The sequence below is a fragment of the Calidris pugnax genome, unplaced genomic scaffold (genome assembly GCF_001431845.1).
Source record: "Calidris pugnax isolate Ruff unplaced genomic scaffold, ASM143184v1 scaffold17, whole genome shotgun sequence".
Lineage (NCBI taxonomy): Eukaryota > Metazoa > Chordata > Aves > Charadriiformes > Scolopacidae > Calidris > Calidris pugnax.
This window is the reverse complement of record NW_015090794.1, coordinates 2,274,881-2,289,437: the sequence shown is the minus strand read 5'-3', so window position 1 is coordinate 2,289,437 and position 14,557 is coordinate 2,274,881. Positions and strand designations below refer to the sequence as shown.

At 46.4% G+C, this 14,557-nt stretch overlaps 1 protein-coding gene across 1 annotated transcript in view; it reads right to left on the bottom strand.

The window, feature by feature from the left end:
- The window catches only part of LOC106884646 (lipase maturation factor 1-like), a 96,553-nt gene that overhangs the window by 70,550 nt on the left and 11,446 nt on the right, over positions 1–14,557 (bottom strand). Inside the window, exon 4 of the mRNA XM_014936168.1 lies at positions 3,924–4,233. Within this exon, the coding sequence (XP_014791654.1) occupies positions 3,924–4,233 (310 nt within the window). The remainder of the gene's footprint in view (positions 1–3,923; positions 4,234–14,557) is intronic.

Below are 14,557 nucleotides of genomic sequence, written 5' to 3'. Positions count from 1 at the left end.
AATCCTTTTAAACATCTTTACCTTCATTAAACAGCTTCTATTAAACTAGGACCACTTTTACTATTATTATTTTACTGAAATTAAGCAGTCTGCAGAAATTACAAGAAAAATCAAGGCTAAAATTAACATAATGATTAAGCACTTCACCCAGCCTATGGGTCAGACGTATTTCTTTTGCACTGCCAGATTTTGGGATTCTTGACAGTCTCCTCCTACTTCAAAAGGAAAAGTTCAAAATGGCAGAGAGGGAAAAAAAAACACAAAAGAGTATTTTAAGACAGACACACTGAGCTTGTGATGCATGTGCAGCACCATTATATACATGTCCCACGATCCAGAGAACACGTCCAGGTTTAGTTTGAGCAGACCCTGAATACCACAGCTGTTTTGGGAACAGAAAGCCCAGAATTACAAAAGCTTCCCAGTACTTTCCACTTTCAAATTTGGCAAAGGCAACCTTGGCCCCACATTTCACAGGTATCGACATTAACAGGCTGTCCTCTGAAAGCTAGCCTAGTTCTGAGACCCACCAACGTGCATCTTATTTCAGACAGTTCACCTGAGCTTTGGCAGAGCCAACAGTAAACTGGCAAAGTCAAGAATTCAGGGCCAGGACAACATCCTGGCCCCAGTTCTCAGGATTTTCTGTTGCCAAAGTAATCCTTATCTCGCAAAATCCATTACAAACAGCTCACATCAGCCTTGCTCCAGGAGCAGCTTTCTTCAGGGTTTTAACACCCTCAAAGACCTTTAGCTGGTCCCTTGCCACGCTGTCACAGCAGACTCAGCTGTCCCCAGGCACACAGTGTATTCCCCAGCTCACAGGTGGAGGTCTGCAGTACTGGGGCAGGCAGGCAACACGTCCTGCCCTTCAAAGGAGACAGTTTGCTCTTCTAAAGCTTCCTCTGACTCTGAGCCCAAGCCAGCTGGACAGCAGTTGAAAGACTCGCTCCTTCAGCAGCGCCCGGTATCTGGAGACTCCAGCCCAAAACAAACAGAAACATTTAAAATTAAAATAGAAAAAGAAAAGGCGATAAAAGGAATAAATTGTTCCTCACTGGCCCTGAAGAAGAGAACTCTATTCCTCCTTATCATCACGTCTCTTCCTTGAACTGGCTTCCCAGGCAACTACTGCAAAGGATTTTTCTGGATGGGGTCAGCCCACAGGCCCATGCCCAGCCCAGCAGTGCTGGCTCGCAGGAGTCCACGTCTGCCAGCTGAAGAGCAACATTAGGAAATACTGTACAATAACTACAAAATAATGTGGCCACAGGAGGAATTTCTTCCTCATTTCAGTCCTCTTTGCTGAATTATCTTGTAACTCTGATGAGGAATGCCTGCCAATGTTGTCCTTTCCCCCTTTATAAGGAGTCACCGTAGTCTTCAACAGATACCTTGGAGAACAATCAGAACTCATCAAAACCTCTCAATCCGCCCAAATTTGAGAGTAAGACAACGTTAACGGACCACCTAAGCCCACCTACAAATAGTGTGCAAAGTGAGTTTTAAAGCCAGCCTTAGTTTTAAGGCCAATGCATCCACCCACTCACAATCAGCAGAAGAATTCATGAGATTTCAGATACTCTAAACTCATCCCTTGGGCCACCACAGTTCCCTGAGGGATGGTGAGAAATTAGTTAATCCCTCCTTTGCTCTTTCTTCATGTTTACTTGCACTGTAACTACCTAGCCACCCAGCATTCCCTTCTCCAGGAATTGAATGTCACACTGTATGCACAATAATAATATGTTTTTGACCACCCAGTGACCCATTTCAGAGGATCTAATGAAAAATGTAACCACAGCTGAATGAACTGTACTGCTGGGTTGCTTTGATTCTTTTCCCTCACCCCTTTACAAGAACCACCTAATTTCCTGTTTAATATATTTGATACCACAATTAAGAAGAGATGAAGTTGAGGCTACACTACCTATCGCCCCCCCAACTTGTCTCTCTCACCCCTTCTCCAGAAGAACCCCTGGTGTGTTACCGCTGTAGACCAGGAGTCACCTGCCTGTGCCAGAGCAACTTTTAAGCTCCAAATCTGAAGAAGCAAAGGAGGAAAAAAACCACAGCCTTATCTCAGATATCAAGAGTCAATTCCTTTCAACCACAGCATCCACAAAAGGCAAACTCTGGGCTCCGCTTGCATTCCTGCTGGCCAGCTCATTGTCTTCAGACCTGTAGAGACCTAAAGCTTGGCCATGAGCTTCTAACACCCCATTTTGGACATGGTCTGCTGGACAGTGGTGGTGGTTTGATGCAGCTGTGGAAAAAGACTCCCCTCTCTACCCCCTGCCCTTCACCTCTCCCTTAAAGAGTTGAGAGATTACAAGCATTCAACAGGCACAACTGGGCTTCTTTTGGCAAAAACCTGAGTTCTTCAGGACTGTCACCCCTGCAGCACCGGCAGAGAAGACATCACACCTCTGCCTTCAGTCTGCCGGAACCAGGAAAGGCAACTGGGAGCAGAGGACCAGCACAGAACACAACTGCCCAACAAGACATGGAGAATACATTCAAGCTAGCTATTTTTTAAAATCAAAACTATATTGATGCTGTAGCATCACTACAGCCACAGCACCAGTACTGAGCACTTCAGAGCGCACTGCAGGCACTAACAAAGCAAGCCTGACATGCTAATGCCATAATTAGCCCACTCCTTCAGGAGCAAGCCAGATCAAACCTTCAGCCTGGAGAGTCACTGCAGGTCCAGCTTTCAGCTAGAAAACCTTTGCAGCTTGAGGGGGAGGACGTTTGGGGTTCTCCCCCTGCCCCCCCAACAGAAAGGCAAACAGAAAGAAGTCAAGGAACACATCCAGATTTTGCTGCTACAATGGCACAAGCTTCTGGATCTCTGGAAATGAGAGCAGGAAGATGCTTGAATTCTTGGCCCGTAATATAAAACATCTAGAAAAATAGACAAGCGATTTTGGAATAACTTGGAAATGGGCAACGGAAAACTATCCACCGAGTTATTTTTCAAATTTTGTGGCTTTCTTTCACAGTCTGAAGTTCACGCTGAGTTAAGACCTCAGAGAATAGAGCTTTTCAGAAAACTGAAGCTGTTATCCTTCACCCACTTACATACCATCCGGAGTAGGATAGGAATGAATGGGACAGGACAAGGCGCAGGGCTGCCCAAGCATATGCAAATCTTTAAAATTAAATTCACTGAACCCATTTATAGAGAAGGTGACCCATCATGCATTGTAGAGCCAGAAGTTTTGGGAAGGACATCCCAGTGACACAGCTGTATCATGTCCAGTCCTTGAACACCTTTCCATGACATAGCCTTTTACCTCCCTCAAAGTTACCACATCACTGCTGCTACAGGCAGAGAGGCACGTGAAGAGGTAAACTAATCAAATTTGGGTTTCTAAGGGCCCATTTTCTTTTAACCAATGTATTTGGGGCCTAAACAAGTGTGAGACCCACCTAAAGCCTCTCCTATTGCCCCACAGCCTTTCCTGGCAGCAAGGCAATATGCAGACAGTCACTATTTCTCCTTTACTTTTTCCCCACAGGCTTCATATACTTATCTTGAGCCTCCCAGCTGTCTTTTTGGATATAATTGAAAATTGAGAAACTATCTCCAAGGGAATTACTTGGGGAATTCCCTTGCAACAGTCATAAGGGAAAGTGCTCCACAGCAGGGACAACATGTAACATGGCTTGTTATGCAGCCAATTTGCCTTTCTCAGGGGACAACAGAAATCAGGGCAGATATCCCAGGTAAAAGAGAGAGCAGGAGCGTGCCCATAACTCACTTCTGCCAAATGCTTTCCTTATCTCACGTTCCTGTGTCACTCTCACCAGATTACCCACCTCAAATTGTAACAGAAAGTCAGTATGTACAATGAACAGCAAGAGATTATAGAAAAAAAAAAACAAACAACAAAGCAGAGAGATTGTTAACGTACCAGATCTGTCCAACATTGACCAACGAGAGGTAGAGAACCCACAGGAGAAACATGAGGACCATGTTTGCACATCCAGTTATCAATACAAAGGCTGAAGTTGCCAGGCCAAGCAGGGAGAGGTAGTCCAAGGTGCTGTCCATGTCTGACCAGTCCAGAAACCAGATGATTGTTGGCGCATAGCTCAGAGCATCCAGGTTTATCTTCCCTTTGAAATACTTTTTGACATTCTGCAGGTACAGTTTACAAGGGAGCAGCCCCTTCTCTCCTATTAGCTGCTTGTTTTGATGATATGCCACCAGGAAGGCCACAACTAGAGGAAAACAAGGAGAGGGAATAAAAGTCAGTATTAGAAATAGTCCAGGCTGAAGTACGTGTTTTGAGTCCAGAGTTACAGAAGTATTTTCACGCCTCAGGAAGGAATTTATTCACATATCCTCATCTCCATTAAAATACAACACAGTCATTGCTATTAGCCACAATTCAGAAGGGAGAGGAATTCTATAAATACTGTTTCTGCCTTCACACCAGAAAATGGCACAGGGTCTGTTCTGAGATAATTTTCTGCTCAACAGCTGTAAGGGACATGCCACTTGCTTCAGGCAAACTCAACAATGCACTTCTGGGAAAAGCTCTCTGTAACTGAGCGGCCTGACCCAATGCAGAACCAGGAGGCTCAGCCCAGCTCTGTTAGACTCTGCGTGACCCCAGGTTACTCACATACACTATTCATCTCTTAATGCAGATGAGGAAAACAGCTTAATTGCGCTGCAGAGTATGAGTGAAAGTAATGCATTAATTTCAAGACTTTCAGACAGAATTTCCTTTCTACAAGCATCTGAAAAAGAGACACAGAGAAATCCTCAGTTCATGCACACATCCTGGGGAGTATCTGTGCTTATCTTTGCAGCAGCAAAGACACAGTTGTACTTTCTGACCCCTCCCATTTCAGTTTCACAAAATATTTTGCAGTGTAAATAGACAACAGCTCCAGCACGGGATTTGTTGTTGATGGTGATTTACAGTGTCTGCTGTTCCCAGTACAAATAACCCACCACATACTGAGAGCAGATTGTACCTGCAAGGTTACACTTTCACTTTAGAGGACAACACATTTCCATTTCTACATAACGTTATCTGTGCATCTATTACGTATTGGATTATCTCCTTATATTGAAAACACTTAATGTTTCAAAAGATTCTTAATGAGACAGCTTAAACTCATAAACACCATTCAAGAGGCATCCAAAGGACACCTCAATTCTTCTGGCAGCGTAATGGTTAATGTTATACGTTGCAATTGCAGAATACAGTAGTTTTGCTATGGGTTGACCTTCTGGATCCTCTCACATCCTGGTAGGCTGGAGATATAAAATCTTAATATTTTCCTGTCCTCTAAATTGGTACTTTTTACATGTCACTACAGCTCTCTCATTTATAGTGTCTATGCCCTTGCACCAGACAATCTTAGAACAGCCAGATGCTTTTTTTAACAGCACATAAGCAATTTAATTACAGATTATAGACCTAGAATTTGATGTTCTACAGAGAAAGTTGGTCAGTTTCTAGGGATTATCTCATATTTTAGGAATCTCCTCCAGTTACCAATTTGCAGTTCGTAACTGCAGTAATCTCCATTTCTCAGAAAAAAAAAAAAAAAAAAGATGAAGGCCAACATTTCCTGATTAGGCTCCATGCATTTTGCTCCCAGCAGCTAACTTACCCATCTTTCAAACATTATCCAAACACCAGCCACGTCACATGTAGCAACACAAGAGGTCTTGGAAAAGGCCAATTTGTTTCCCCCCAAATACTCCTTAGTTAATGATCAAATCTGTTTCCTTCCTTATCTGAATACTGCCATTCTGCAAACAAGAATTCTGGTGTTCATCTGGTTGATGTCTCTCATTGGGGAACACTGGTAGAAAGTCTATGTGAAACTATATCCCGAGTTCAGGCCCGGATTCCCATTTCTTTGAAGTCTGACCAGCAACCGAAAATCTGCAGCCCCAGGGAATAGAAATAAATGTCCCATTCCCCCCAGACACAAACAAAGGTCTCCAGTTAATCCACTTAACACTTACGCCATCTCTTTGCACCCGGCGTGTATTTGGTTCTCGTTTGAGAAAACCAGTAAAACTCAATCCAACGCATATCTGAGGTCACTGGGAGGGTTCCCATTGATTTCAACAGATCCTGAATCACAGCGCTAACACAATAAAGTTGGGGCTTTAATTGGTTGTATCTCTTCCTGCCCATCTCTCATACACAGTGCAGGATTTTCCAAACTAATAAAAGACATGCAGAATATTTTGCTCAGTTACAGGGAGGGAGGGAAAAAACTGATCACAACACTAAAGAATCAGCTTTTGGACCGCAAATTAAGTGTTTTATATTTTGGAGTATTCATGTTTTTCTACCAACACTCTGTCCAGCACAACTGTGGAATCAGAAAGCCTGACACATGAAACAAGCAGAAATATAATGCTTCTGAGGCTCAGACAACTTAATATCCTCATTTTTGGTTTAAGAAAAAAAATAAAAAATAACCAAGTCTGCCTTAAAACTCCATGGCTTGATTTCCTTGATTAGCACTGCAATTTGCTGCACAGTTTTCCAAAGGTGCTAATCAAATTCACCTCTAAATGCTAAAGAAATTGCTGCCCCAACCCATAACTGCTAAGCAGTTTTTTTCCTAAAAAAAAAAAATCTAAATTAGACCCCTGCACAGTATGCAAGATAAACAAGGAAAGGGTAAATTAGGAAAAACAAACTATAGCAATTGCAGAAAAGTACACATTGTATGTACAAAATACTGTACAGCCTTTTTAAGTCTGAAAGCAGCAGAGACTGCATTATAGGTTGGCAAGCACTGCACATCTAAAGATTGCCCAGTTTTGGGCTCCAAAGTGGTTTTCTCCCAAGAACGTCTATTTCTCACAAGACGCTGCTGATATTTCACTCATTACCATTTCACAACTAAATCCCATCAGCAACAGCCCTAATTTATGAAGAGCTCATCTAACCCAGAAGAAATCCGGACCATTCCTTATGTTTTGATCCATCACCCTCCCAAGCCATCGGGGCCCACGTCCAGCCAGCGCCGTTTATTGCTCACACATTTATTGCTCCCACGTGTGCAGCGTTTCCCAGACGTGCTGTTCCATCCTGGATCCAGCTCCCTCTCCTGGACACTCCCCAGGCTGAGCCACAGACTTACATCATGCTTTGCTCCCAGGATCCAGCTCCCTCTCCTGGACACTCCCCAGGCTGAGCCACAGACTCTGCACCACGCTGTGCTCCTGCTCCACTTCATCTCCAGCATCTTCTGGAGCACCTTGGTAGAGCACATCCCTTAGGCAGCACGCACTTCTCAAACCCTGCCACCAAATCATCTAGACCTACTCTCCCAAGGCACCCACTGAGTCTTCAAGAGGCTTCACCCTCTAGACAGCGGTTCCCATGTTACTGGACACATGCAACAGTTCAAACTAAAGACAGATTCTGCGCAGGATTTCAGCAACAGAGGAGATGCAAAGATCCAGGGGGGAAAAAAGGAAGTTATTCATCAGCATGTCACTGCTTCCTCCCCCTGAACCCCTCTCGAGAAACGGTATCCTTGAACTGACAGTAACACAGACCCTGCTCCCTTCACCAGGAACCTTTCCTTTGATCATGGCTTAGTTGGGGTGGGGGGAAAAGTCCCTTTTGCCCCCAAAGCTTCTGCTTCCTCTTCCTTAACCCCTATTCTGAAATATTTCTCCCTTTGGCCTCGTATGTGGGGATTTTCCACTCTCCATCTTCCCACTCCCTCCAGGTAAATATGGTCAAACAAGTTTGCTTCCATCTTGGGCATTGGCTGGCATGCTCACTGCACTGCTGGGGCATGGGGCAAGGTTAACAGCTTCTCTTGTTTGTCCTGTACCTTCTTCCTGGCAAGAGGGCAGCAGAGCAGTCATGTTACATGAACCAGAATTCATCAGTTTGTAAGTCAGACAATGCTGGGGGCACCCACCTATGCAGTGTGCTGGGTTCAACCACGCCACGGGGCCCAAGGCACCACGTCTGCTTGAGCAAGGGCACTGTATCCACCTCAGCCTCTCCAAGCACTCCATAAAGCTGTGCTCCTGGGTTTCTGCAAGGTTCATGTCGGTCTAGGGATGTTCTCATCCGTGTCAGCAAAGAGAGAAGGGTCTTACCCAAAGGGATGCTGGAATGGCGAAAGAATATCTGAGCTCTCAGCCAGGCAGCACCTCCATCACCCATAGAGCTCTGAGACTCTGCATCTCGCTCGGGACAAGCCACTTTCCTCCTGAGCAAACCCAACTCCTGGCTTTTAAAACTTTGGGGAACGCATTCATCAGCACCTCCCATCAGTCCAGAGTTTATTTTTTCCTGCAAGAACAGCACAGACACTTTCACTCCTACGCACCAGGCAGCTTGCCTCCAGCAGCACCCGGGCTACCTCCAGCTCAGGCATCTTCTGCACCGAGGAGTCCATGGTGGATTCCCCTGGGGTGGAGGAAGCTAACACAGGGCCTGATCCAGTCACCCACTGCTTCCAGCCTCTTTAGCAGGCCAGACCCCTCAGACTGACTGTCACTTTCTGCTGTCATTTTACAAAACGAGAGCATAACCGAGAAGGGGGCTTTTCCAGAGTTCAGGACGCACTTTGCTGACCAGGATGCAGAAGCTGATGTTTTCCCATAGCTGTTCTCTCCAGCATCATAGATGGGAATGATGTGAGGCCATGCTGGGCTCCTAATTCAGGGACATCCCCTGCAGACTCCCAGCACAACTCATCACACCTCCAAGTCTTCAAACCCAGCAGAAAACCCCATCACCCCTGTGGCTGCTCACTGCCTGGACTTTTTACCAATAGTTCCCAGATTTGTGTTACCTTCAGCCCCTGCCAATCTCCTCTCTTTCCATCTGAAGCACTTTGCTGTTCTTCAGACTGTTCACTCCTTTGCACATTGAAAACTCAGCGATTCCCATGCTCCCTCCCACTCAGGAGGCAGACGGAGCCTTTGACAGCTCACATGGGAGCACGCTCCTCTACCTGCTGCGAGCTGATCTTTACATAAGTAATACATGTAAATTGTCATCAACTGCTAATAGACCTTCACTACTTATTCTCACCTCAGAAGGTGCTTTACTGTACTTTTCCATTAACTCCCCCCCACCACCACCACCACCTTCTCCCTCCCCTCCCAGCCTCCTCTGTCTCCCCAAACTGAACACGTCCCTTGTTCAAACCCACATGCTACCAATAACCACAACCCAAGCGTGCAACACAAGAGTCACCCATCTGAAATGATTTGGTCTATCCATATTGCCCTGTCACCCCAGTTTCTTTCCCCCAGTCCAGGCTCAGCCTGTCATGGTAGGAGAATGAGAGAATCCCATTCTTCATGCTCTGTAAAGATTTAAAGATGTGAAATCCAAAACTTTCCGGTCATATGGCTTTCTCTCTCCCCCCATTAAAAAAGTCTTAACTTTTACTTAAAGCCCAAACCACAAGAAGAAATGAACCAAGAGCACAGAGCTTTGCATGAAAACCAAACTACATCTTGCACACACAAAAAAAATCTGCCTGGAGCCATATATCAAGTGCACCTTTGACCCAACAAGGCATTCAAAAAGGCCCTTTGCTGGATGCTGGCAAGCTGAGGTTGTACTACTGAAAAGAAGAAGGGGGAGAATATTCATTATTGTCAGAGAAATGAATCAAATAAGTTTGCAATCAATAAATTCCCCTGCAAAGTTTTGCAACACAGAAGCAACAACACCGTGGTACTGAGCAAAGAGCCTGAGTGAAACCAAACACCCCCTTTTCATCGTGCAACCCCACGGCCACAACCAACCACACAACAAAGTAGTCTGTTCTTAACACTTTTTTGTTTTACAACAAAAAAGCTCAAGACTTTGGGGTGGTTGCTTTGGAGGCTTTCGAAGTGCTTCTAACCCCATCGCCTCTTTGTTTGAAATGATGTGAAAGCAAATAGAAAAGGCTGGGCTATGGCACTGCTAAAAAGCTTCCCTGTAGGACCCAGACTGTTCCAAACCAGAGCAGGGGCATTCCAGCCTGCAGCTGGAGGATGCCCTGAGAACATCCCTCTGCTCCAAACCAGCTCCGGGCAAACAGCAGACTCGGAGACAGATCCTCCCCTTCTCAGTTCTTGTTATCATTTCCCTTAAACTATCACTGCTTGCTATGAATTTATCTCCCCACGGTGAAAGTGTTTTGTTCAGGACCAGACACACTTCTGTGTCGCTTACGTGGCTCTTTCGCGCAGAGTTAAACGGGGGCATGTAGCTCGCTAAGAGGACACAGTGCTAACACACTGCCTTTGTTGTGCAGACTTGCTAACAAGCACCGCGCTGAAATAAAACCTTTCAGGGGAGAAAAAGTGTCTGAAGATGTACTATAATCCTGACTAAGCAAGCTGAAAGCTACTGGGAGCCTTTTAATATAGCTGAGAGAAGAGAAGGGGGAAAGCAGGGGAGATGGCAGAGAGAGCGAAGAGGAAGGACACCGGGGAGAGCCAGCAACCTACAGGAAGCCAAATCCCCCCGAGAAGGCTTTAAATTTCAGAATTAGGAAGAAGTAGCATGAACCTCCCGTAGCTCTAGCTCTGGGGAAAGAAAATACTACTATTAAACAATACATGCGAAGAAAGAAGATAAACGGGATTTAAATAATAGCTTTTATTTCAAAGCACTCTACAGAGCCTGGCTGAAATTGGGAAGGGTGATATCTAATTACTTAAACTTCTACGTCTGGAATCTGATGATAGTAATCATCCAAACAGGGCACTTACCACTGATTTAGAAGGGTGAAGGGAGCAAATAACGCACATTTGATATCAAGAGCTTTGGGACCAGCTATTTACTTGTAACAGGACTTCCAACAAGACCTCAAAGACTTTCTCTACTTAGAAAATATCAATTCCTGCCATGAAGAACAAAAACACAGTGCAAGACCAGGACGGAAAATCTTCAAATCTCAAAACAGCATTTGTCCAAGCCTCCCTGTCTCATGAATTACTGTATTAGAGATTGCAATTAGCCAGTGACAGAGAGATAGCAACGATGGAAGTCTGTGAGACAAGTCTCTTCCATTGGCACACCAGTACCACACAAAGATGCCTCTACAGAACAGAGAGGGGTCTGGGCAGCAGGGCACAGGGTAAGACCTACATAATTGTTCTCTTCTCCAGGGCTGGATTCTGTGTTACTTCACTTTCTTCTCCTTCCTCCAGAAGGGTTTTACCACTTGGTCTGCTCACACTTACTCAGTGGAGAAAGAGGTCCCAGATCTGAAAATGTCTCCGAGGGCTGTCAGTTATAAGAATTTAAGTGTCACATAATTTACAAGCACACAGTACTAGCTATTATTAAAGCCAGCATTGCACAGACAGGCATTTCATTTACCTTAGTGCTCAGCTGGGAGGACCCCACTGGCACAGCCCTGCTGCTAAGAGCAGATCTCACTGAGCACTTTCGGCTTGGATGCATTTTCCCCTTCCTTCCCACTCCTGCAAGCAGTGTGTAGCTTTGGTCACTGGCCTCCAGGAATCATCAGATCCTTTCCCACTTTCCCATCTCTAACCTGCCTCTCAGACAGCAGCTGCTTTGCCAGGGACTTCCCAGGCTCTGGCTGCTTCTGGAAACCCCCTTCAAAATAAAAAAGGAGAAAAAAATAAAAGGAAAGCTGTTATAACCAAAAGGGGTGGGGGAGAACAGAGGGCACACAGAAGGACACTTCACACCTGCCTTGCTCTGCCTGTCCTCCTTCCACAGGGGAAGATCCAAAGGGAAAGCATCTCCCCAGCTCACATCAGGCAATAAAAACAGCCTCTCAAGAGTGGAGCCGGGGGCAGGAAGGAGGTGACAGGTCCCCAAATCATACTTGACAATTTTGCCCCTCACCTCAGCAATCACTGTATCCCCCAAATCATGTTTATCTCCGTCCCATCCACAAGGTCCTTCACTCTCCCACCCCTCCCTTTCCACCAAAGAGAGAAGACAAGCTTTCAGCTCACACAGCTGTGCTAATAGGCAGGAGCTGCAATCATCAGGGGGTGACCACGTTCCTGATACTTTAGCACAAGACACCCCCAAAGGATTTGTTGCTTAAGACAGCAGGAATGAAAGGGTTACGTTTAAAAGGGTGAAATGAAAGAAGGGTGGAAAACATCCCACAACTGAGGAATGTCAAACTGTCACAACGGCATCAACCGTTTCCTCAGCAAGTCTGAGACTCGGCGTGTGCAGAATCGCCGCGTCTGGTAAAAAAAATCATCTGTCAGAGTAAATGGTTCCATCTTCAGAAAAGAGCTTGGAAGAGGTGCTTGGCACAGAGGCTTTAAATTGTTTTCTGCTGTTTCTAAACCCAGGCTCTCAGAAGAGATCAAAAGGCAACCCACCTTCCCTGGAGAGCATCCCACCCCAACAGCCATGTCATGGTTTTGCAGCCTTTGACAGAGCAATCTGCCTCTTCACAATCTCTCCATCTCAGACACGGCAATTAGTTTCCACTCCACAAGTGCTTTGGCTGTAGGCTGTGCAGTGTCTCCCCTGCGTTGGGATCGGAGCTGCAGCCCCACCACCACAGCAAGTGATGGCCCAAGTCAGAATTCGACCTGTCTCAAATCTGGCCCCGGTTTCTGGCTTTGGATCCCTTGGCTGTTACTCAACCAAAACAAACAGCAGAAATCACTGTTATCTGATCACAATCAAGCTGAAGTTGCATAACAAGCAGGTAAACTTTTCCTTTCTTGCACCTCCTTCATTACAAAGGACAGAGCCATCCTCCTACCCTGTTCCTTCCAGCTCTGGTACCCAAATCTTTTTCTCTGCACTACCTCTCTCAAAAAGATTTCTTTACTCTGGACTGTGGAAGCATTTTGGGGTTTCCTCCCCCCTTCTGCTACTCGCAGGCATTCCCACTCCTCTTTCCTCTTTCAAAAAGTGCAGAATCCAGTTCTTCTCCGTATTTCACTTACCAGCTTTCAATCTCAGCTTCATCCTCTGCCTTACAAATGCTCACTCTTCCTTTCTCCCTCCAGCTCGTAGGTTTCAATCACTTTCATGTTGTAACTCACCTGACCCTGAATGGGATACTTGCTCCTCTTCCTGCTCTCCTTGTCCCGAATCAGGTCTCCCGCTCCCCAGAAGTTCCCATATGTCTAACTCACTCTTCGCCCTCCTCTACCTCATCACCCCCTCCCCAACTCCCACCCCTCCAGCCACCGCCTCTCCCTTCCCACCTCCCCACCAGCCCCTTCCCACCAAACACGCCACCACCCTACAGGAGAGAATTTGGTCCCAGATGGGGCATATTTATAACCTCAAATCTGTGATCAGAAAGAAGCGGCCTCCATCAAATGCAGAGCGGAGAACGCTAATCAGTTTTTCATAAGGAAACTGCAAACTGAGCTACGGGAAACTCAGCAGTCTGGATTTACACACGGGGGAATATCGGAATCGCTTTCATTTTGACTGAAAGAGTCATAACCCCACATTTCACCGAGAGCTGAAACCAAACTAGAAACAGAGCACGTGTCAAAACCATACAAAACTACAACTTCTGCATGGTTTTGATGCAAAATAATCTAAGCAGGCTGGCAGCCTACAAATCCTAACGATTTTGTGGACAAATCTGGGGCAAGTTTAGAATTTGTAACGTAGTGTGTTACATGTCAGTTTAGGTTTCACTGTGAATATTTTTTAAGTGGAGCACTAGTGGGCTCCAAGCGCGGCTCTCAGTGTTCCTTGCCAAAGCGAGAGCCAAACGAGCACAGCTGAGGTTGGAAATCAATTTCACCATTAACTGTTCTAAGGTCATGTCAATTTCAGGTCCCAACTGGTAGTGTTGGCACCCAAGGAGGCCAGGCACCCACATAGGATCCTAATGTGTACAATGAGGAGTTTCTCTCTTGCACGGTTAGCACACAACATCTACCTTGAAGAAAAAAGGACTACCAGCTCCGACCAGCTCCGCTGACAGGTCTAGCCTTGCGGTGTGAGCCAGTTCTTACTCCAGCTCTTCCAACACGGGAGCTCCACCACCACCCCTGCCATCAACCCTGTCCCATCGAGTAAAGCAAGAGCTGAAAACAAGCGGCTCTTCCCATTTCACGTCTCAGTCGTTCCCTCAAGCTTGGCATACGCAAACATGTACTCCCAACACCTAAAATTAAGCAGTGCTTTGGTAAAAGGCAGGCAGGGCTCCTCAGGGCAGCTGCTTCATCCCTACCACACAGAATGTGGCCCGGACCCAGGAGCTGGGGGCAAAACTCCTGCAGCCCCTTTTCCCACAAACAAATTCACCACCAAGTACCCAAGATGGTCACGGGCCTCCTCTCCCACCACGGTGGGACCTCAGCACCACCACGGACCCACCGGGAGGGGACCACCAGGGGCTCCCCCCTTCACCACTTGAGGCTTTGCTGCGGGGAAGGCCTTTGAGGGACACGGCAACCCCAAGACTTCATGGGGTTCTGCCTGGTGTCCATCCCAGCCGCCTCCAGCAGCCCAGGGCTCCACCGGGCCCCCACCCGCTCCCCGGGCAGCGGCGAGAGAAAGAGGAGGCGCGGGGCAGCGCCGGGAGACTCACAGTAAAGCAGGGC